At 42.6% G+C, this 23,826-nt stretch overlaps 1 protein-coding gene across 4 annotated transcripts in view; it reads right to left on the bottom strand.

The window, feature by feature from the left end:
- Positions 1-23,826, bottom strand: part of ddx6 (DEAD (Asp-Glu-Ala-Asp) box helicase 6) — a 49,284-nt gene that overhangs the window by 9,298 nt on the left and 16,160 nt on the right. For all 4 annotated transcript variants that reach the window (XM_068054156.1, XM_068054154.1, XM_068054155.1 and 1 more), the window contains 9 exons: positions 22,223-22,286; positions 20,750-20,854; positions 20,406-20,535; positions 18,714-18,860; positions 16,522-16,616; positions 14,242-14,364; positions 13,094-13,222; positions 12,289-12,405; positions 7,083-7,146 (listed from right to left, as the gene is read on the bottom strand). In XM_068054156.1, the coding sequence (XP_067910257.1) occupies positions 7,083-7,146; positions 12,289-12,405; positions 13,094-13,222; positions 14,242-14,364; positions 16,522-16,616; positions 18,714-18,860; positions 20,406-20,535; positions 20,750-20,854; positions 22,223-22,286 (974 nt within the window). The remainder of the gene's footprint in view (positions 1-7,082; positions 7,147-12,288; positions 12,406-13,093; positions 13,223-14,241; positions 14,365-16,521; positions 16,617-18,713; positions 18,861-20,405; positions 20,536-20,749; positions 20,855-22,222; positions 22,287-23,826) is intronic.

Below are 23,826 nucleotides of genomic sequence, written 5' to 3'. Positions count from 1 at the left end.
ATTTGGGGGCTCTAGTCCGGCACTGTAAAGGCAACAGGGTTGTAGTGGTGGGTAATTTTAACTTCCCCAATATTGACTGGGACTCACTTAGTGCTAGGGGCTTGGATGGGGCAGAATTTGTGAACAGCATCCAGGAGGGCTTCTTGAAACAGTATGTAGATAGTCCAACTAGGGATGGGGCCATTCTGGACCTGGTATTGGGGAATGAGCCCGGCCAGGTGGTCGAAGTTTCAGTGGGGGAGCATTTCGGGAACAGTGACCATAATTCCATAAGTTTGAAGGTACTTGCGGATAAGGATAAGAGTAGTCCTCGGGTGAAGGTGCTAATTTGGGGAAAGACTAATTATAACAATATTAGGCAGGAACTGATGAATTTAGATTGGGGGCGGCTGTTTGAGGGTAAATCAACATCTGACATGTGGGAGTCTTTCAAACGTCAGCTGATTAGAATCCAGGACCAGCATGTTCCTGTGAGGAAGACAGACAAGTTTGGCAAGTTTCGGGAAGCTTGGATAACATGGGATATTGTGAGCCTAGTCAAAAAGAAAAAGGAAGCATTTGTAAGGGCTGGAAGGCTAGGAACAGATGAAGCACTTGAGGAATATAAAGACAGTAGGAAGGAACTTAAGCAAGGAGTTAGGAGGGCTAAAAGGGGTCATGAAAAGTCATTGGCAAACAGGGTTAAGGAAAATCCCAAGGCTTTTTATACATATATAAAGAGCAAGAGGGTAACCAGGGAAAGGGTTGGCCCACTCAAGGACAGAGATGGGAATCTATGCATGGAGCCAGAGGAAAAGGGTGAGGTGCTAAATGAGTACTTTGCATCAGTATTCACCAAGGAGAAGGTCTTGGTGGATGATGAGCCTAGGGAAGGGAGTGCAGATAGTCTCAGTCATCTCATTATCAAAAAGGAGGTGGTGTTGGGTGTCTTGCAAAGCATTAAGGTAGATAAGTCCCCAAGGCCTGATGGGATCTACCCTAGAATACTGAGGGAGGCAAGGGAAGAAATTGCTGGGGCCTTGACAGAAATCTTTGCATCCTCATTGGCTACAGGTGAGGTCCCAGAGGACTGGAGAATAGCCAATGTTGTTCCTTTGTTTAAGAAGGGTGGTAAGCATAATCCAGGAAATTATAGGCCGGTGAGCCTTACGTCAGTGGTAGGGAAACTATTAGAGAGGATTCTTCGGGACAGGATTTACTCCCATTTGGAAACAAACGAACTTATTAGCGAGAGACAGCATGGTTTTGTGATGGGGAGGTCGTGTCTTACTAATTTGATTGAGTTTTATTGAGGAAGTGACAAAGATGATTGATGAGGGAAGGGCGGTGGATGTTATCTATATGGACTTTAGTAAAGCCTTTGACAAGGTCCCACATGGCAGACTGGTGCAAAAGGTGAAGTCACACGGGATCAGAGGTGAGCTGGCAAGATGGATACAGAACTGGCTCTGTCATAAAAGACAAAGGATATCAGTGGATGGGTGTTTTTCTGAATGGAGGGATGTGACTAGTGGTGTTCCGCAGGGATCAGTGCTGGGACCTTTGCTCTTTGTAGTATATATAAATGATTTGGAGGAAAATATGGCTGGTCTGATTAGTAAGTTTGCGGACGACACAAAGGTTGGTGGAGTTGCGGATAATGATGAGGATTGTCAGAGGATACAGCAGGATATAGATCGGTTGGAGACTTGGGCGGAGAAATGGCAGATGGAGTTTAATCCGGACAAATGTGAGGTAATGCATTTTGGAAGGTCTAATGCAGGTGGGAAGTATATAGTAAATGGCAGAACCCTTAGGAGTATTGACAGGCAGAGAGATCTGGGCGTACAGGTCCACAGGTCACTGAAAATGGCAACGCAGGTGGATAAGGTAGTCAAGAAGGCATACGGCATGCTTGCCTTCATCGGTTGGGGCATAGAGTATAAAAATTGGCAAGTCATGCTGCAGCTGTACAGAACCTTAGTTAGGCCACACTTAGAATATTGCGTGCAATTCTGGTCGCCACACTACCAGAAGGACGTGGAGGCTTTGGAGAGGGTACAGAGGAGGTTTACCAGGATGTTGCCTGGTCTGGAGGGCATTAGCTATGAGGAGAGGTTGGAAAAACTGATTGTTTTCACTGGAACGACGGAGGTGGAGGGGCGACATGATAGAGGTTTACAAAGTTATGAGCGGCATGGACAGAGTGGATAGTCAGAAGCTTTTTCCCCCCCAGAGTGGAAGAGTCAGTTACTAGGGGACATAGGTTTAAGGGGCAAAGTTTAGAGGGGATGTGCGAGGCAAGTTTTTTTTTTTTACACAGAGGGTGGTGAGTGCCTGGAACTTGCTGCCAGGGGAGGTGGTGGAAGCAGATACGATAGCGACGTTTAAGAGACATCTTGACAAATGCATGAATAGGAAGGGAATAGAGGGATATGGGCCCCGGAAGTGCAGAAGGTGTTAGTTTCGGCAGGCATCAAGATCAGCGCAGGCTTGGAGGGCCAAATGGCCTGTTCCTGTGCTGTACTGTTCTTTGTTCTTTTATACCCACAAATGAGAAATTGGAAGTGGGAAACTAAATTGATCCCAATCAAAAAAAGATTTCAATACAGGTTTCCTTGTGGTTTGTGATGCTAGAATACTAACATGTCTGCATCCGAAGGCAGTACCTTCCCAAGCCAGGGTGAAGTAACTTGGGATAAGTTAATGGCACTATCTATGGAAGAGTTGAGAAAAATGGCTGGGCAGCGTGGGATCACATTCTGTGCCAAAGCCAAGAAATCCGAACGCCTAAGACTCGTGGCCAACCATTTTCCCTTGAACCTGAAGTGTCAGAGGCAGGATTGGAATCAGATTCAGACAGGGTAACAGATACAATTGGAACAGAAGAGACTTGAATTGGAAGATAGGGAAAAAAAGAGAAAGAGAAAGAAATACAGGAAAAAGAGCATTTTTCAGAAGGAGCAAGAGGAAAGGGAGTTACGGCAGCTTGAATTAGCTGGGGGGTGACAAGAGTAACCCCAGTGAAAGCATGGCCAATATGGAGGCTACACTTAACTCAGCTCCGACCACTGAGCTCTTATAATTCTCCCAATTGATCCCAAAGTTCAATGAGGGAGACGTGGATGCATTTTTTGTAACTTCAGAAAAGCTTGCTAGACAGTTAAAATGGCCAGCCGAGAGCTGGACACTACTGCTTCAAAGCAAGCTAACAGGAAAAGCCCATAAGGTTTATTCCCTGTTGCCAGATGAATGTTCACCAAATTATGAATTGAGTAAAAATGCTATCCTCGGGGCACATGAGCTAGTACCAGAAGCCTACTGCCAGAAATTCCTGACCCTCCAGAAACAAACTGATCAAACTGACCTGGAGTTTGAGCGAAGTAAGCTGGCTTTTGAAGAGTGGTTAAGGGCCCTTAAAGTACAGCCCATGTATGAAAACCTCAGAGAAGTGATCCTACTCGAAGAATTTAAAAACTCTCCCCTCTATAAACCCCCAGGTGGTGGAACAAAAAGTGCACTGAGCGAGATAAGCCGCAGTTCTGGCTGACGAGTTCGCTCTCCTATACAAGTCGGTTCCCCAGTGAAAAACCTTTCCTAGTCACCCACAGTGGCGCAGTGGTCAGCACCGCAGCCTCACAGATCCAGGGACCCGGGTTCAATTCTGGGTACTGCCTGTGTGGAGTTTGCAAGTTCCCCCTGTGTCTGCGTGGGTTTCCTCCGGGTGCTCCGGTTTCCTCCCACATGCCAAAGACTTGCAGGTTGATCGGTTAATTGGCCATTATAAATTGCCCCTAGTATAGCTAGGTGGTAGGGAAATACAGGGACAGGTGGGGATGTGGTAGGAATATGAAATTGGTGTAGGGTTAGTGTAAGTGGGTGGTTGATGGTTGGCACAGACTCGGTGGGCCGAAGGGCCTGTTTCAGTGCTGTATCTCTAAACTAAACTGAAAAGGATGAGGTGACAAGAGCCCAAACAGTCCTGGGAGAGAAAGAAAAGCCGGAAACACAGGGGGCCCTTCTCAAGCCAAAAAAGATGGTGCTGAAAGCAGGAGTTAGACCTGGAGACCTGTGTGCTTCCACTGTAATAAGGCAGGTCACTTCAAAGCTGACTTCTGGAAACTACGGGGGAAGCCTATCGGGTTAATCATGGCACACCCGACCAGTGCAGGAGAAGGGACCCTGATGGAAAGCACAGCAGAGCAGGCTATGGCTTTAACTGCAACAGCAGTAAGACCCAAGAATAATACTGCTGTGGGTGCAGGAAAATTTAACAAGATCCCTGAAAGTTTATCAGGACTTTGCGTCCAAAGGGAGAGTAACCCCATACCCTTCGAGTGGGGCAAGCAAGCCCATTGTCATACTCAGGGCCACCAGATCCCTTTTGCTGGGGAAAGGCATGACCTCCCTGCCCCCCCCCCCCCCCCCCAGAGAGTGCAGTGACTTTAAGGATGATAGCGAATGCTATCAGAAGACAACGTACAGCCGTACCTTTACATTGGGTACATGTGGACTGCGACCTAGTTTCGGGACCGGTGATAGTAGGGATCATCCAGAGTTTTCCCGTGGACGTGATTGACCTGCTCCTAGGTAATGATCTGCTGAGGGTGAAGGCAGTAGCCTCCTCAGTCGCGAGACCGAAGGTGGTCAAACAGACAGGGCAGTGGCAGGAGAACGTCCACTGCACGTCCCCTGATTGTGTAGTGACTCGAGCCATGGCCAAATCAGCTCCTTCAGGAGGAGACTGAATTGGCACTGCAGACAGATGACTATGCGGTCTGAAACTTTCTTTAGGGAGTTAGAGGACCCAAAGAATAGGTTAAACGAATCTTCCCTAATTGAGGCTCAGCAAGCCAACCCAGTATTAAGAAAGTTAGCACAGGCTGCCCAAACTGAAATTGAAGCAGAGGGAGTCTCGGATTGCTACTATGTAAAGAATAAAGTGATAAAGAACTGGAACTCTCCTCACAGACCTCAGGACAACAAAGTAGTGGAGTTCTGTAGGAGTTGCCACATGTGCCAGGTTGTGAGGAAGCCCCAACCTGCAGTGAAATCTGCACCAGCTTTTGGACAACCCTCCAGCAGAGGGCTGGTGACTTGTGAGGGACCCCTGCTGAGAACAAAAGGGGACAAACAAGCACAGGTCTGGCAGAGAGTTAGAAAGGAAGGACGAAAAGGACAGGGAGAACAGGTTTAAAAAAAAGGATTCCCAACTGAAACACCCTGCTGTCCTGTCAGCCAACCCTGAAATGTTGGAAAAATTAGAACCCACGCCCTCCTACAAAAATGCAGGCAAAAGAAGCACCCTTCCAGGGCTGCTGACAGCATTTACAGAAACGTGCAGGGACAAGCAAAGTTCCCAAAAGGGTAGAGAAACAGTGAGGGCGATGCCTCACCTAGTCAAGTGCCACAGGGAAGTGCAGTGGAATCTGGACAAATACCTGTGAGCAGGGATGTCCGAGAGGACATTGAGGAGGGCCCTTTGCTAATCTCCTCTCAAGAGAAAGGGAAACAAAAATGTCCTGAAGTGAGCAGCACTTGTATGACTCACCAGAGCACTGAAAATGAGGTCAGAGTGGATCCACCTATTGCAGTCTCCCATGATCAGAGCTCAAGCCCAGAGCTAATTAAATCCAACTTCAGACTGCAACCAGAACAAAAGGCCCAGAGGAAACCTCAGGAACCTCACAGGGGCTTAAAACCAAATCACCCAGTACTACCCCAAGGAGAGAAATTAGCAAGGTACTGGAACCTGAAGGGTTAGAACATGTTGCAGAAACAGCAGCTAAAGGGGTTAAAGGTCATGCACAAAGAAGAACTTACCCCAAACAATTACAGAGATTTACAGACACCAAGTTCCCCCAACAACCACATGTTTATGGAGATGCCCATCACTAGCTTATTACAAACTGATACTAAAGAAACTTTAAACCCACTAGACAAAACCTAACCATCTCAGAGCAACCTCAAGGGAAAAGGGCAGTTTAAATCAGCAGTGCTGCAGAGAGAAAAAGACAAGCTGCAACAATTAAGATTCGAGTGGATGAGAGTGAATGAAAAACGCACGCGTTTTCTCTTTTTAAAACTTAGAATGAAATGCTCCCCATTATCACATTTCATTTGGCATGGTACAGAGGTGTAACAGAAACCCCACATGCCACGTGGAAATATTCCATATGACAAAATTAACTTTGCCTGAGACTTTTACTGGCATTATTCCAAATAACTCTTAAAAAGCAGAACAGAGCAGCTAAAGATGGCCACGCACAAATTTGCACATGAAAAGCCAACGGCTGACTGGAACCAGAGGTGATTACCAAGTCTAGCCAGAAAATTGGATTCTTTGATTAAACTACCTAGAATGGTTTTGTCAATGTTGATCCTCAAAAGCCTTCCGGAACCAGAGAAGCAAGCCAGAATTATGCACGTGGCCCAGCAAGGCCTTCAAGACTTTAATTTCAACTAAAGACACTGAGCCTCAGTATTTGAATTCCATTTATTATGGAATTTACTTCAACATCCCAACTCTATTTTCCCTCTGTAATCTATTTGTATATGTGTGTATGTCTCTTGTGTGAATGTGAGCGTGGATGCATTGTGTATTTTAGTAATTTTAACCTGCTTAGAGTGATAAGATTAATAAACTTACATCTTTGTTTAAACTCAAGAAAACCTGTCTGATTGGTTAATTTGACATTATATTAGAGTAACAGGAGCAAATGCTCACTGAGGTGTTAAAAGGAAGTTAAATCACTGTTTAAAAGATAAACCCTGTTGCGGTCCAACCAGAGAAGGGGCAAAAGGGAAGACGGAGACTCCTCCTTCACCTGGTAACAGAACCAACAGCTAAACTACAAACCAGTAGGGCCTATATCCACATAATTCTCAAAAGTAGTGTACTTTAAGCACCAATACTATTTCTTACTCAGATGTGACTGCAGAATTATCACTTCCCAAAGGTTTTCCTTCCTCTGAAGACCAATCCAATAGTATGCGTGGGATGATATAACACAGCATGCAGACTTATATAACCCAAGAACACCTAAACAAATGTTTGGCCTTGCAAAGTGAAAGCAAACAATTTCATAAAATTTAGTACCTACCAGTGCAAACCAAATTGCGACACATTCCATTTCTAAAATCATGGAACACACGGTTACGATGTTCCTGTCAAAACAAAAATTGACAACTCATCTAACCAAAAGGACTGTTCATTCTTTACAATAATCAGTGTCATGTGCAAAATGAACCATACTATTTTAAATACAAAACTAATAATTTTTGTGAAATTATTGCCAGTACAGAGGATCTAATTGAATGCAACAACCACACTATTACGTCAACTCCACAGCGTCATCTCATCTACGGCACAGGAAGCAGCCATTCGGCCTAATGTGTCCATGCCAGCTCTCCGCGCAGCAATCCAGTCAGTCCTAGGCCCTCGCTCTATCCCTGTAGCCCTCCAAGTTTATTTCCTTTAAGTGCCCATCCAATTTCCCTTTGAAATCACTAACAGTCTCTGCTTCCAGCGGGCAGTTAAGTTCCGGGTCATGACTATTCACTGTTTAAAAAAAAGTTCTTCCTCACATCCCCCCCCTGCATCCCTTGCCCAAAACCTTCAATTTGTGTCACCTTTTCCCTCTAACTACTGGTACAAAGACCAGTTTTTCCTTGTCCAACTTATCAAAGCCAGTCATAATCTTGTACACCTCTATCAAATCTCAGTTCCAGGAAGAACCCAGCTTTTCCAACCTAACCTTGTAACTAAAACGCCCCCATCCCTGAAACCATTCTGGTAAAACTCCTCTGCACCTTCTCAAGGACCTTCACATCTTTCCTAAAGTGTGATGACCGGAACTGGAAGTTAATACTCTAACTGGGGCCTAACCAGAGCTTTCAGCATAACTTCCCTGCTTTTGTACTCTATGCTTCTACTTATGAAGCCCATATGCTTTGCTATCTACTCACTCAATTATGTCCTGCCACCTTCAAAGATCTATGTATCCCTGCACACTCTTTAGAACTGTGCCATTAAGTGTATGATGTCAAAATGCATCATCTCCCACTTGCCAGTATTAAATTCCATTTGCCACTTGTCCGCCCATTCTGCTAGCCTATGTCCTGTCTCATGCAGTTCGTATCATCTTCACTGTTTGCCGCTCCAAATGTGGTATCAGGAAATTGTGACATTCTACTCTGCATTACGCACACACTTCCAGCACTGTTTTTATTTCAGATTTCCAGCATCTGCAGTATTTTGCTTTTATTTACCATGACTTGCTATTTTCTGTCCTTAAGCCAATTTTTCATCCAATTAGGCACTGACCCTCAATTTTATCAACCAGCCTTTTAGGTCATACTTCAGACACTTTCTTAAAATCCATATAGACAACAGCCACACACCTCCTCTGTTACTTCATCAAAAAATTCAATTAGGCAAACACAATCTGCCTTTTACAAATCTGTGCTGGCTATCCTTAACCAAGTCAAACCTCTCCCAAATGCCTATTGATTTTTCTTCCCTCAGTTGTTTTTAAAACCTTACCCACCACTCATGTTAAATTAACTGTCCTGTAGTTGCTAGGACTGTCTGTACACCCTTTCTTGGGGTGTCACATTTGCCATTCTCCAGTCCTCTCGCACCTCCCCCGTATCCAGGGAAGACTGAAGATTATGGCAAGCCCTTCCGCTATCTCCACGCCAATTTCCTTTAGCAACATGGGATGCAAGCTATCTGGACCTATCTACCTTAAGCTCAGTCAGTTTTTCCAGTACATCTCACTCAATTTTTACCCTATCCAACACCACTACTCTCTCTGCTTCTACCGACTTTCTGTCAGATTCCTCTTTAATAAAGTACAAAGTACTCAATTATTCTAGCCTTGCCCTGTGCCACTCAGCACATCACCCTCTTTGTCCCTAATAGGCCCCTACTTGACCTCGTCCTCAACAATCTACTTGTCACAGATGCAGTTGCTGATGACAGTATTAGGAGGAGTGACCACTGCAGTCCTTGTGGAGACGAGGCCCTGTCTTCACACTGAGGGTACCCACCATAGTGTTGTCTGACACTATCACCATGCTAAATGGGATAGATTTTGAATAGATCTAGCAACTCAAAATTGGGCATCCACAACTTACTCCAAAATTGGGCCATCAGCAGCAGAATTGTATTCAACCACAATCTGCAACCTCATGACCCAGCATATCCCCCACTCTACCATTACCATCATGCCAGGGGACCACCCCTGGTTCAATGAAGGCTGCAGGAGGGCATGCCAGGAGCAGCATCAGGCATACCTAAAATGAGGTGTCAGCCTGGTGAAACTACAACACAGGACTACTCGCATACCAAACATGGAAGCAGCATGCAAAAGGCAGGACTAAGCGATTCCACAGCCCAACGGATCTAAGCTCTGCAGTCCTGCCACATTCAGTCGTGAATGGTTGTGGACAATTAAACAACTAATCAGAATAAGAGGCTCCACAAATATCCCCATCCACAATGATGGGGGAGCCCAGCACATCAGTGCAAAAGGCTGAAGCATTTGCATCCTTATTCAGCCAGAAGTGCCGAGTGGATGATCCATCTTGGCCTCCTCCTGAGGTTCCCAGCATCATACATGCCAGTCTTCAGCCAATCCGATTCACTCCACGTGATATCAAGGAACAGCTGAAGGCAATGGATACTACAAAGGCTTTGGGCCCTGACAACATTTCGGCAATAGTACGAAGACTTGCGCTCCAGAACTAGCCGCACCCCTAGCCAAGCTGTTCCAGTATAAAAAGACTGGCATCTACCCAGCAATGTGAAAAATTGCTCAGATATGTCCTGTACACAAAAAGCACAACAAATTCAACCAGGCCAATTACCACCCCAACAGTCTAGTTTCGATCAGCAGAGTGAGAAAAGAGGTCGACGATAGTGCCATCAAGCCACACTTGCTCAGCAATAACCTGCTCACAGACACTCAGTTTTGGTTCCGCCAGGGCCACTCAGCTCCTGGCCTCATTACAGCTTGGTTCAAACACAGACAAAAGAGCTGAACTTCAGGGGTGAGGTGAGTGTAACTGCCCTTGACATCGAAGGCAGCATTTGACCGAGTATGGCATCAAGCAGCCCTAGCAAAACTGGAGTCAATGGGAATCAGGGGGAAAACTCTCCACTGGTTGGAGCCATACCTAGCACAAAAGGAAGATGGTTGTGGTTGTTGGAGGTAAATCATCTCAGTCCCAGGACATTATTGCAGGAGTTCCTCAGGGTAATGTCCTAGGCCCAACCATCTTCAGCTGTTTCATCAATGATCTTCCCTCCATCATAAGGACGGAAGTGGGGACGTTCGCTGATGATTGCACAATGTTCAACACCATTCGTGACTCCTCAGATACTGAAGCAGCCAGTGTCCATATCAGCCCAAGCCTGGATGTTGTCCAGCTCTTGCTGCATAAGTAGCAAGTAACATTCGCACCACACAAATGCCAGCAATGACCATCTCAAATAAGAGAATCTAACCCTTGACATTCAATGGCATTACCATCGCTGAATTCCCCACCATTGACCAGCAACTGTACTGTATCAGCCAGTATGCTGCGGCTACAAGAGCAGGTCAGAGGCGTGTAACTCACCTCCTGACTCCCTAAAGCCTGTCCACCATCTACAAGGGACAAGTCAGAAGCGTGATGGAATACTCTCCACTTGCCTGGATGAGTGCGGCTCCAACACTCAAGAAGCCCGAAATCATCCAGGACAAAAGTAGCCCGCTTAATTGGCACTCCATCCACCACCTTCAACATTCACTCCCTTCACCACGGACACACAGTGGCAGCAGTGTGTACCATTTAAAAGATGCACTGCAACAACTCACCAAGGCTCCTTCGACAGCACCTTCCAAATCTGCACCTCCTACCACCTAGAAGGACAAAGGATAGTAGATGCATGGCAACACCACCACCTGCAAGTTCCCCTCCAAGCCACACAGCATCCTGACCTGGAACTGTATCTCCATTCCTTCGCTGTCACTGGGTCAAAATTCTGGAACTCCCTTCCTGACAGCACTGTTGAGGTTTAGGTACACCATGGACTGCAGCGGTTCAAGTAGGCAGTTCACCACCACCTTCTCAAGGACAATTAGGGATGGGCAATAAATGCTGGCATAGCCAGTGAAGCCCACATCCCCTGAATGAATAAAAACTCCACTTCTTACTACCTGCTTACTATTTACATGCCAGATGATTTTTGAGTTCCTTTGATGTTGACTGTCATTCTATTCTCAAATTCTGTTTGTCTTATTTTCCGCTTCACCTCTCCTTTCAACTTACTGTATTTGGTCTGGTTCTCACTTGAAGAATTCACCTGACATGCATCATACACTCTCTTCCCCAATTCACCACAATCTCCATCTCCCTCACAATCCAAGCCCTCTTCCAATCTAGCTGTTCTACCTTAAAAATTGTTCTTTGCCTTCCTGCATCATGAGTCTAAACCTTATGATACAAACGATCACTCTTGCTCAAGTACTCCCCCACCTGACACTTGGTCCACCTCATTTCCTAGCCCAGGTCCAGCAATTGCCTTTTTTCTAGTTGGGCTGAGAATATACTCATCAAGGAAGTTCTCCTGAACACAATCCAGAAACTCCTCGCCCTCTTTTCCCTTTACTCTAAAATTGATATTTGGGTAACTGAAGTCCCAAAAGGGGTATGAGGCAAGTATTTAACTGCTTTCTCCCCTCTCCCACACCACCCCCCACAAAGAAAACAACTCACTCCCAATCACTATTCAGCAACATCTGCTGCAAGTATGGTTAAACAGCAAGGGCAGGAAGAGACTCCACTTTAAAAATCCTATGGCCAAATAGCCTTGCAACACTCAAAGTCTACAAACTTAAGAAAGGTCACTGGGGTAAGTACTTGAGGATGTCAGGTGCCTGTAGAACAATATCTCAATAAAAAAAGTCAACACTGTACAGAAGCACGGAGAAACAGCAAATTAAGTTACTTGAGTGTATAATTTCACATTTAACTAGTTTGGTTTCAGTCCAGTTCTAGACTGACCCAAAAAAAAGTATTTAGTGAATAGTGAGAAGAAAAATAAAAAGTAATGAGGAACAAACCTCCAGTCCTTCCCTCAAAAATACAAATTAGTGGAGACTGTAGCTAGTGACATCTGTATGACCACAGTGGGAGATGGAATAGACAATTAGTCTTACCAAGATTTATTAAAAAAAATTAAGTACTGTTATATTCAAACATTTTGCATCAACTCAAAGGAGAGAGCTCCTTCAGTCTTCAAGTTCCTTTTATACTCACCTGCCTCATTTTAGCATGAATGTAGAAACAGGAGTAACCCAGCTGGGAGATTTTCTTGGCCAGCAGCTCCACACGCTGGGAGGAGTTGCAGAATATAATTGATTGGTTAATCTGAAGCTAACAAAAAAAAAAAAGCCCGTTACAACTCATTTTCAAGAAAATTTTGCAAATACAAAACCTATTTATGCATGCCAGGCTTTTCACCTCTACCCAGCCAGCCCCTCTGTACTTAATATTCTGAGTTGGTATGCAGACAGCCCAATTTGGAGCTTTTCCAATGCTGCTCTTTATTGCAGTGGCTGGTGGACAAACGAGTGAAGAATGGCAACATAGCCTTTGTGTACAGAAATGCATCTTGTACAGCATCTCCCTCATGTCACAACAGGACTTCAAAGTGAGTGGCATCGTGCAACTACATGGTGCAGGACATTGTTACAGCAATTTACAGATTTACTGGGTCCCCTGCAACTGCCAAGAATTTTCAGTCAGAAGTAATTCTCCCTTAAAACTAATTGATAATGTCTCAGAGGCAGCAACCAGATGTTCATTGATCAGAATATCAGGAGAACTCATTGCTCCTCTTCAAATTGAGCCAGGGACATGGAGGATCCAACATGTCATCAAACGATAATGGCTCTGACAATGGTGCAGTCTCGCTATATTGCACTGGAATGTCAGGTTGCATCATGCACTCAAGCCTAGAGGAATAGCTTCATTTCAGCCATTAAAATGGCAGAAGATCAGGTTAATCTCTTACTACACAATGTCTGACTTGTGGGGTTTTCAGCATTCATGCAGTTCTTACCCTGGAGAAAAGAGTGTTGAGACAGTGCACTTTCTGCCGTTCTGTAACATAGGCATAGTACTGGGTTACTCCTTTCAGTGTCAGCTCTTCCATCAGGTTAATTTCATACGGTTTCTGCAAATGTGAATTCTGCCAAGAGGACAAGTTAGTGCATCATTACTCGAAAGTTTAAACGACTCAAAAATAGTTTGTCTCATGCATGCTGTAATCATGCAGCTTGAATCCAGATCTTCAATACATTAGTTTCAGCGCAATTTCAACTCAAAACATCAAGAGACTTGACTGATCACTGCTGGGCACGGTCAGCTGTTTGTAACAGATTTTACATGGTCTCACAGAACAACAACACTTCTCAATTAGTTGCATGTCACACCAAGTGAGATAATTACCCGAAAGATATCTTCTCACCTTAAAACACAAATCAGTTAAAGGGAGTACATCATACCAAGTTCAATTTTACTTTAAAAATTGTTATAGTAGTGTAGATATTTTATGTTAGAAGTTCCCCATTAGAATTAGGCTATACAGCCATACTACAAAGAATCATTGTCATCTTCTCATTCATGAAGTGCCTTGACACGTCACAAACAGTACCAAATATGTGTAATTTGTCCTAGAAACCGTGGAGCGCACTGCACAATAAGGGAAAGTTCCACACAAAATACCTGTAACCAGTTTTAAAGTAATACACAATTTCAAAAAAGGGAAGTCTGAGAAATTATATCACATATCAGTGAAATAATCGCTTTTGCACATCAAACTTCCCCAAAAAAAAAAATGTACATGGTCCTGATGAGAAAAAGTAGGCAAAGTATACTGGACCACAGGCAATAATTAATTATTTCTGGACAAATCTTCCTTCAATACTATGGCACTAGACTAATCAGTGCCTAATTTCAATGCGAATTGTACTTACTGTATTGAGGGAGCGGGGGCAGATGGCAAAAAGCCAGATTGTATAATCATGCTTGCCAGCCTGATTATCTGAAGGGGAGAGGGGTGGCTCTGGTCCCTCTTCCTAAATCATTCAAGTACAATTCTTAGCAACTGAACCAGAGACCCACTCGTCAGTGGGGAGGCGCCAAAATGAAAAAGTTATATACAGTGCAGAGACACATTTTGTTAGATAGCTTGTTTCAAGTTCTTACCATAAATTTCTGTACACTGAGTGGGAACGTGGCAGAGTAAAGCAAGATCTGTCTAGTTCTTGGTAATGTAGAGATTATGTCCTCCATCATCTGCACAAAGTCCTGTGACAGCAGTTTGTCTGCCTATAGGAACAGTCAGGAAAAAAAAGCACTCTGTTAAACAGTCAGCATTACAAAACAGATTTGCTCAGCTAGACCTTTAGATAAATGGACAAAGGGTACCGAGGTCAGAAAATGAACAGCTGTCACTGGTACAAAATATTTATATAAAAAAAACTACCCACAATTACGAACAGTTCAGTGAGTGAGTGGTCAATCTACAAAACAGGCTCACTAGGGAGACAGTGGAAGCAGTTCATATCAATTTATTTTATTCCAAAATAGACAGAGTTCTCAGAAAATAATTTGGGATATAGTACAAGTAATTTGAGATATGACATACAGTAAATGTAGTATGCTTGGGAGGAAAAGGACGACTTTGGTTCCCAAAACTCTACCACCGGGGTTATCCTCACCTCATGATTATTGTCACATCATTCAATCATTACTCTGAACCCTTAGGAGTATTGACAGGCAGAGAGATCTGGGCGTACAGGTCCACAGGTCACTGAAAGTGGCAACGCAGGTGGATAAGGTAGTCAAGAAGGCATATGGCATGCTTGCCTTCATCGGTCGGGGCATAGAGTATAAAAATTGGCAAGTCATGTTGCAGCTGTACAGAACTTTAGTTAGGCCACACTTAGAATATTGCGTGCAATTCTGGTCGCCACACTACCAGAAGGACGTGGAGGCTTTGGAGAGGGTACAGAGGAGGTTTACCAGAATGTTGCCTGGTCTGGAGGGCATTAGCTATGAGGAGAGGTTGGAAAAACTCGGATTGTTTACACAGGAACGACGGAGGTGGAGGGGCGACATGATAGAGGTTTACAAAGTTATGAGCGGCATGGACAGAGTGGATAGTCAGAAGCTTTTTCCCAGGGTTGAAGAGTCAGTTACTAGGGGACATAGGTTTAAGGTGCGAGGGGCAAAGTTTACAGGACACAGAGGGTGGTGAGTGCCTGGAACTTGCTGCCAGGGGAGGTGGTGGAAGCAGATACAATAGCGACGTTTGAGAGACATTTTTTTTTATAAAAGAGATACAGCACTGAAAAAGGCCCTTCAGCCCACCGAGTCTGTGCCGACCATCAACCACCCATTTATACTAATCCTACACTAATCCCATATTCCTACCACATCCCCACCTGTCCCTATATTTCCCTACCATCTACCTATACTAGGGACAATTTATAATGGCCAATTTACCTACCAACCTGCAAGTCTTTTGGCTGTGGGAGGAAACCGGAGCACCCGGAGAAAACCCACACAGACACAGGGAGAACTTGCAAACTCCACACAGGCAGTACCCAGAATTGAACCTGGATCGCTGGAGCTGTGAGGCTGCGGTGCTAACCACTGCGCCACGTCTTGACAAATATATGAATAGGAAGGGAATAGAGAGATATGGGCCCCGGAAGTGCAGGTGGTGTTAGTTTAGGCAGGCATCAAGATCGGCGCAGGCTTGGAGGGCCGAATGGCCTGTTCCTGTGCTGTACTGTTCTTTGTTGATAGTAGACAGCAAACTACACAGACCACCTAGCAATTCCTATGCATTAATAAAGCATTTCTAAATGGTTTAAGTAGCCTCCTTCTTCAATAACAGTTGCTGTACGTAACACAATGACACAGCTATGGAGGAAAAAGGTTTGGATCCATAACTCTGCACTAAATTACCTACCTCTGAATAAAGCACTTCCCAAAAGGAGATATAAGTTACTTAACATTTGACCAGCTGCACAGTTTATTCTGGTCATTTTAAAATGGTATTGACAGACACCTTACAGTAGGTCTCCCAACCTCTCGGTTGTGGGTAATGTGTGCTACAGGGAAACCAAAGGAAATCTTATCCTCAAAACATTATCCACAGGGTAGTTGTCACTTCGACTGGTATATTTGGAGGTAGTTTCCAGATGCCTTCAGTAAAACACGAGTGGAACATCTCCCATTGTCTGGCACTCTAGGCCTTTATTCAGAGGTTTCCTCTTTTCAGAGTGCATAGGGGCTTCCAGGTGAATAAAACTACCATAAAACAAATAAATTGCATGCTCACTTTAGTCGCAAGTGCAAATGGACCCCTAAACTCAAGTCAATACAAAAAGGGAAAACTAAAAGGAATTTACGATGGTACACATAAAAAAGCTATTGCTGCATTTTAATGGCTGCACTATTTAAATGTTACATTACCTCATCTAATACAATCATCTGTATGTTGTCCACTTTAGCCAAGCCTTTCTTAATCAAATCCAGGATTCTTCCAGGTGTTGCAATCACCACATGGACTGTATTTAAAAAAACAATTAATATCACATTGAAGTGCAAAGTAACAATTGTAGACACATAGGATACTTGAACAAGAGGTTAACTGTCATAAATAAAGTACACCCACCCCTCTCCAACAGGGAAGACGAAATGGACTATGGAATGACAATTAAAAATTGCTCAACTGAGCAATACATATCGTCTCATTATGGCCTCAAGGGTCCCAGCACAGTTCGCATATCAGGCTATAACCTACGCAATTGAGGTCGATATGTATTGCTCATGTACTTGAAGAGGAATTCTGCCTGCTGGCTCAGAGATGAGGTTTGGCATTTAAGACACACATACAGAGCTTGTAATAGAAGTGGGGGCGGTGGACAAAAAACAAGTTGCAAAAATATTAAACTAAAGATATTCTGCATGATTCAAAACAACCACTGAAAGCCAGAATGTTTTAGTGTTAACTTACCCTATTAATACAGGGATTATACTTCTATTTTTGCCCTGACTCAAACAGCACTAGCTGTCCAGAGTACAGTACACTCTGCTCGTTTTAATCTTTCAATACTGAATGTCCTTTCGCTATCAGAAGGGCACATATTACAGTTACTGTTACAACTGTAACCCAAGGTTTTTTTTAAATCAAAAAGGCATCATTAGATTATCTTTAAAAGAAAATCCTTGTGCATAGATGAGAAGCTGGGATTAGGCTCCTTAGTGCACAGAAGGTTAAGGAAAGCTTTGTTAAGCGTGAATAAGGATAATGCAGAGGACACTGATTTATCATTGGCAAAAGCATCAGGAGAAATGAATTTTTTTTTTTTTTAAATGCAGCTAGTTACAATGATTTGAAATGCACTGCTTGAAAAGGGCAGTGGAAGCAGATTCATTGATCACTTTCTAAAGAAAATTGGATGAACACAAAAAAAAAATTACAGGGCTATGTGGAAAAAGCAGAGGGAGTGGGATACTGGATAGCTCTTTCAAAGAGCCAGCACAAGCATGATGGGCCAAATGTTATCAATATTACTGGATGAACCTTCAATATGCTCATTTTTATCCTGGGTATTATCCAGGATATTTAATTAGGTTAACCCGTCTGCTAGAAAAGCAGACAAAAAGAAAGTCACATAAATCAGAGTAGCTTTTTTTGGGTTTGGTAATAGCTGTAATTTTTACCTATGCAAACCTTTGGCAATTTAAATTAGAGGATGTAGTACCTGCAACATCACCATTTTCAAGATGATAGTGTTCATTAATACTGTCCTGTAGAATTATGTTCATGTCAACCTCTTACACATCAGCACTGACCATCAATTGGGTCGGTTAGTTTAACCCTCCCCTACCCAAAATGAAAATTTTAAATTCCCCTGAAAAATCAAAATTTTGCATAGAAGCTCAATAATCTGCTTCTCTAGCAGTAACTTCTCGGACATTGTGGCTCAGTTGGTAGCGGTCATCTCAGAGTCAGAAGGTTGCGGGTTCAAATCCCACTCCAGGTCTTGAGCAAAAAATCTTAAGCTGACACTTCAGTGCACACGGAGGGCGTGCTACACCATCAGAGGTGCTGCTTTTGGGATGAGACGTTAAACTAAGGCTCCGTCTGCCTTTTCAGAGGGATGTAAAAGATTCCACAACACTATTTTGATGAGCAGGGCAGTTATCTCTAGAGTCCTGGCCAATATTTATCCCATTATCTGGTCACTGTCACATGGCTGTTTGTGGGAGTTCACAAATTGGCTGCCACGTTTCTTGCATTACAATAACTACACTTCAAAAGTACTTCACTCGCAGTAAAGCATCCAGTGGTCAAAGAAGATGCTTAAAGAAAGGCAAGTTTTTTTTTTAAAAACCCTTTTGCAAGTTTACTATTGACAAGTTACTGAAGTAATCCTGCTGGCATCTCCTACTACAGAAACTCTGAAAGGTGAGCCTACCATTATTTTGACTTGGGAGGCCTCAGCTTACAAGAGGAGACCTGCTTTTAAACTACTGAAATCTGGATAACTGCATTTCCACAGTGTAACTGCATTTACTGACAAATGAAAATTTTGTAGATCTCCTGAAAGATGGGTCAGATCAGGTACACTATGCATATGATCAGGCCTTACACTCACCAGTCTCATCGAGCCTCAAGATGTCATCCCGGAGGTTGGTTCCTCCTGTGGTAGCCATCACTTTCACACCACCCATGTGCTTGCTGACTTGGATACAGATCTGACTGACTTGCAGTGCCAGCTCTCGGGTAGGCACAATTACCATAGCTTTAAAAATGAAAGCAAAAATTAAAGCTGGGTTAGTTATCAATGCAAGTAGCACAGTAAATATATTTGTGGCAAAACTATGGAGACACAGTCACCCTGCAACCAAACATAAAAATTATTCTTTCAAAAAAGGCATTGTTAATTCCAATAGTGGGAACTTCAAACCAATGGATTTTTTTTTTGAAGAGTTTATATTGCAGAACTAATGCTTAAAAACATTCCATATTAGGGTCCCAGTCCAGTAGTGGACATATTCCACAGCAGCCTAAATTTTCCTTTCTAAAACTGCACATACAGCTTCAAAGCCACATGTCCTGGCCTGGGAAAAGTACACATGCTAGCAAGTACAGAAACCACTTCACTGGGCTGTATGGGTGGCCCAAAAAGGTGGCAGTCTCTTTCAGCAGCCACAGAAACAACCCTTTGAGTCCCAGGACTTCTTGGGCCACCATGTTAGTACTGGCAGCAGTACTAGTCGTCAGCCTTGGTTCAGTGGTGGAACACATACCTCTGTTAGAAGGTTGTGGGTTCAAGTCCCACTCCAGAGACTTGAGCACATTATCCAGGGAAACACTTCAGTGCAGTAGTGGGGGAATGCTGCACTATCAGATGTCTTCTGTAAGAGACAGTAAACAGCCCCAACTACCCCCTCTGGTGAACAGAAAAAGATCCCTGTTTGAGAGCAGATGGAGGATTCTCCCAGTGTCCTAACCAATATTTATCCCTCAACCAACATCGTTGAAAAAAAGGCAGATGATGATCTGGTAATCATCTCATTGCTGTTTGTGGAACTTTGCTGTATGCAATACATTGGAACGGTGGCTACACTTCAAAAGTACTTAGCTCTGGGACATCCAGAGGTCATGAAAGATACTATATGAATGCAATTTCTTAATACAAGCAGCTGACTGATATACAATAATGAAATGTAACACTGTTACTTTCAATTTTCTTCTCTTTTCCTCCAATATAGTAAGTGTCCCTCCCTGCCCCAACAAAAAGGTTTACATTAACAAAAAAAAAGATACAAATGGAAATACAAAATATGTACAAGCGCCTTTGGAAACCTGCTTCAAGAAGCAAACTTTTTTTAAATTCAAGAACATTCATTAGATATAGGAATTAAGCAGCTCATATGGCTAGGAATTAAACCTGTTGCTATCTTAGAATGTCAATATTCGCAGCAAGTAACCAACAGATCCATTTTAGTGCCAACACATAATTGTCACATTACTTGCTTGTGACCTCATCCTTCCTGATGGTACCAAATCATGCTGGAAAGGGGTTCTATAGCAAACCCTGGAATAGGGATCCAAACATGCCAAAAACCCTACTAAATCCAATCTAAGCGAACACAATGTGCACCTCCACACTGAACTAAATAGCATTAGAAGTTAACTTTATTGTGACATTTGGTTTTAAAAAGGGTTAACATTTTTTCCCTCTTTTCTACCACTCCTACCCAAAACCTAAAAATGCTATTTTTGTGATAATTGGGAAGATTGAGAAAAATTGGCAGCAACAATTACACATGATTACACAAACCTTGAATACAGTCTCTTTTCAGGTCCAGCCGTTCAAGTAATGGAATGAGGTAGGCTCCACTTTTACCTGTTCCGTTTTTGGCTCTGGCCAATATATCTCTGCCAGATAATGCAATAGGAATACTCTCCTCCTGAGAAACAAGATTAGCAAAATATCAAATTAAATTGAAACCACACTTATGGCAGCTTAACAAAAAAAAGTCTGTACTGAACAAACTTATGAAGCTTACAAATAGACAAGCTTATTGAACAGAGGACAAATAAATGTTCACACTAGACACAGCACTAACCCAGTTTCTACTTTCTTAGCCAAACCTCCCAGCATTCTGTCAACTGCATACACACCTGGATTGGAGATGGTTTCTCCCAGCCCATTTCAAAAATACCCATTAGCAACTCTCGCTTCAAACAGTAATCTTCAAATTCATTGCCTTTTGTGGCTGTTACATCCTAAACAAAGACAAAAAAACAAAGTGAAAAGTGAACCACAGATATTCAAGTGCAGTTATCAACACACTGCTTCAAAACCAGTAAACATAGAGCATTGTTTTTTTTGTCATTTACCATTTGTTCTGCTTTGCCCATGGTTAGAGTGTAGATACCCCAACCTGCCTATTCTGATTAGTGGAATTATTCAATCAAGCTACAGGAGTGAAGTGAAAGAGCAGCACTTGTAAGTAACATGCTGAAAAAGACAGTGCAACTGTAGCACTGCACAGTCAGCATAAAGCTACTAGAATCTAAAAGTAAATTTCTCATGCTTCAACTAACTATGCATTCCACCTAGGTCTATGAAGTAAACACAGCTCCAAGAATATTTGCTACATAACCTTGCCACTACAAACTGCAATGTCAAATTTACAGTCACTATGTCCACATTTGAAAGACTGAGATACCATTGACAGTTACTGCAGCCAGCAAAGTAGACAAACAACAGAACAAAACTACACCAGTTTTACAAAAGGATTTTAGAGGGCAATAATTGAAGTTTAGGCTTGCTAAATTTGAAGTCATCCAAACCCTTTGATTATTTAACTGCCAGGACTCTCTCTCCGGTATCACTCTCCATTTAACACTGTTCCAGTATCAAATTCTCAATCTTCCCAATTTACAGATTCAAGGTGAATGTTCTGTATTTGATAAGCAACTGGAAAAAAAGGAAAATTAGCATCACACTGCTTGCGGCTTGCTGAGATTAGACACTAGTTATCTTAATTTTTTTTCTTCTTTGTACAAGATAAAGCATTAGCAACTCCATGTAATCCTGGTCAAAACTGGTTACTAACAAACCCATTAAAAAAATTTCCCTAGCAGTGAAATTGTGGCAATCTGTCAAGAGGATAATTGATCACTACAAAGCAAATCAAATCTCAATTTATGGAAATAAGTTCAAAAGGATTAGAGGTCAGAGCAGCACTTTGTTGAACATAAAAAGTGGTCTGGAGCCCAAATTCCTAATTTTGGCAGCAGCATCATTATCAAGTCTGCCAAAACACCAGTTTCCACATTCTCAAACAAAATTGTTCCAATGCAAATGAAGTCCTGAATAGTTTGGTCTACAGGAAATGAGAAATTAGAGAACAAGTTCTAAAGTTAGGAGTCCTTAATTTTTATATTTAGTTTGGGGGGCGAAGAAGAGGAGGAGATACAAGGGACACAAAGTACTTTATCTTGAAAATAAGCTCGACTCTCTGTATGCTGGCTGACAATGCAACACTTGACACTACTTCTGAAAAGGCACAGAACAGTTCTAATTCAAACAATTTCAAGCAGAGAATGAATAACTACTAGGGAATGGAATACTAAATTTCCTCTTACCGAAGTTTTCATCCTCCTGTCTTTTGGAGGCAATTTTAAACTTTTCTTCCAGTCATCACCTGGTCTGCAGAGAATGAAAAATAAAGATTACAAACATTTACATATTACATATCCAAAATGAAATTACAATAGTGAAATTTAACCTATAAAGTGAATACATATCAAATCCATCCACAAGGATTTGCTGTTGCATCTAATTAGGCTGCAAGTCTACTGCAATCTTCAGGTACAACGTCAAAACAACTGAGCACATTGAAGTTCAAATCTGATACAACAGCAAGTTCATTCCTTTTCACACTATGATTTCTTTCCTCAAAAAATCCAATTTATGAAGTTCATGAAGAAATAATTTTAATATGCAGTTTACAAAATCTTAAAGTTCAGGACTGAAGCACCTGAACCATATTTAACAAAATAAGACATATATGCTGATTTTTCTTTTTTAAAAAGGGACTTGGATTAGATTCAGTTGCAGCACCTCATATTAGCATAATCTGTAAAGCATGCACCATAGTATATGAATACAAATGGAAAAGTTCTGCATGATTATTTAACATGGTAATTATGCAACTTGCACCATTCAGTAATAGTTTTTTTTTTTTTGGTATCTGGGGTAAATTTTGAAACGAAGTTAGCAGTTGGTGAATAATTGGACCACAGGCGTGGCACTGAGCCAGAAAGAGCAGTTTAAATTTCTCTGTGCTGTATAGCTGATCTCAGCATGGCTGGAAATGGTGGACTGGGATAATAATCAAATTATTCCTTTTTTTGGGGCAGAGACAAAACAAAAAGTATACTAACCGCTGAGAGAGATGAGCAACAACCATTAGGATTCCAGTCATATTTCCAGCTTATATTTGTTATCCAGGCTCAGGGAAAAGAATAAATATAATAGTGCTACAAGCACCAACGGAACTGTGCTCCAGCACGTACAATGCATTAGTGCCCTACAAGGTTAGGGTGGGCAGGTAGTTCTGATGAAAGGTCACAGACTGAAACATTAACTCTGCTTCTCTCTCCACAGAGGCTGCCTGACCTGAGTATTTCCAGCACTTTCTGTTTTTATTTCTAATTTCCAGCATCCGCAGTATTTTGCTTTTAGATCACGGCTGATCTACCGCAACATAATTTTCCCTGCACTATCTCCACAACCTTTCATATCTATAATACCTAGAAATCTATCAATCTCTGACTTGAATATACTCATAGGAACAAAGGAAATTGGAAGGATATTGATGGCAAAATGACTTATGATCATCTGGAGAGATTGACAATTAGGAAATTCCACCACAGCCTCAGGAAACTAGAGAACAGGCCACCCTAGACTGGGTATTGCGTAATGAGAGAGGGGAATAATTGAAAACCTAGTGGTGCAAGACCCCTTGGGGACAAGCAACCATAATATGATAAAATTCTTCAAGATGAAGAGTGACGTAGCTGATTCAGATACAAGGGTCCTGAATCTTAGTAAAGGAAACTACGAAGGTATGAGGCACGAGTTTGCCACGATGGATTGGGAAACGTTACTTAAAGGGATGACAGTGCATAGGCAATGGCAAACTTTTAAAGAGCACATGGATGAACTGCAACAATTGTTTATCCTT

The sequence above is a fragment of the Heterodontus francisci genome, chromosome 22, assembly GCF_036365525.1.
Source record: "Heterodontus francisci isolate sHetFra1 chromosome 22, sHetFra1.hap1, whole genome shotgun sequence".
In the NCBI taxonomy this organism is placed as follows: Eukaryota; Metazoa; Chordata; class Chondrichthyes; order Heterodontiformes; family Heterodontidae; genus Heterodontus; species Heterodontus francisci.
Note: the sequence above shows the minus strand (reverse complement) of the source record. Positions and strands in the feature narration are given on the sequence as shown.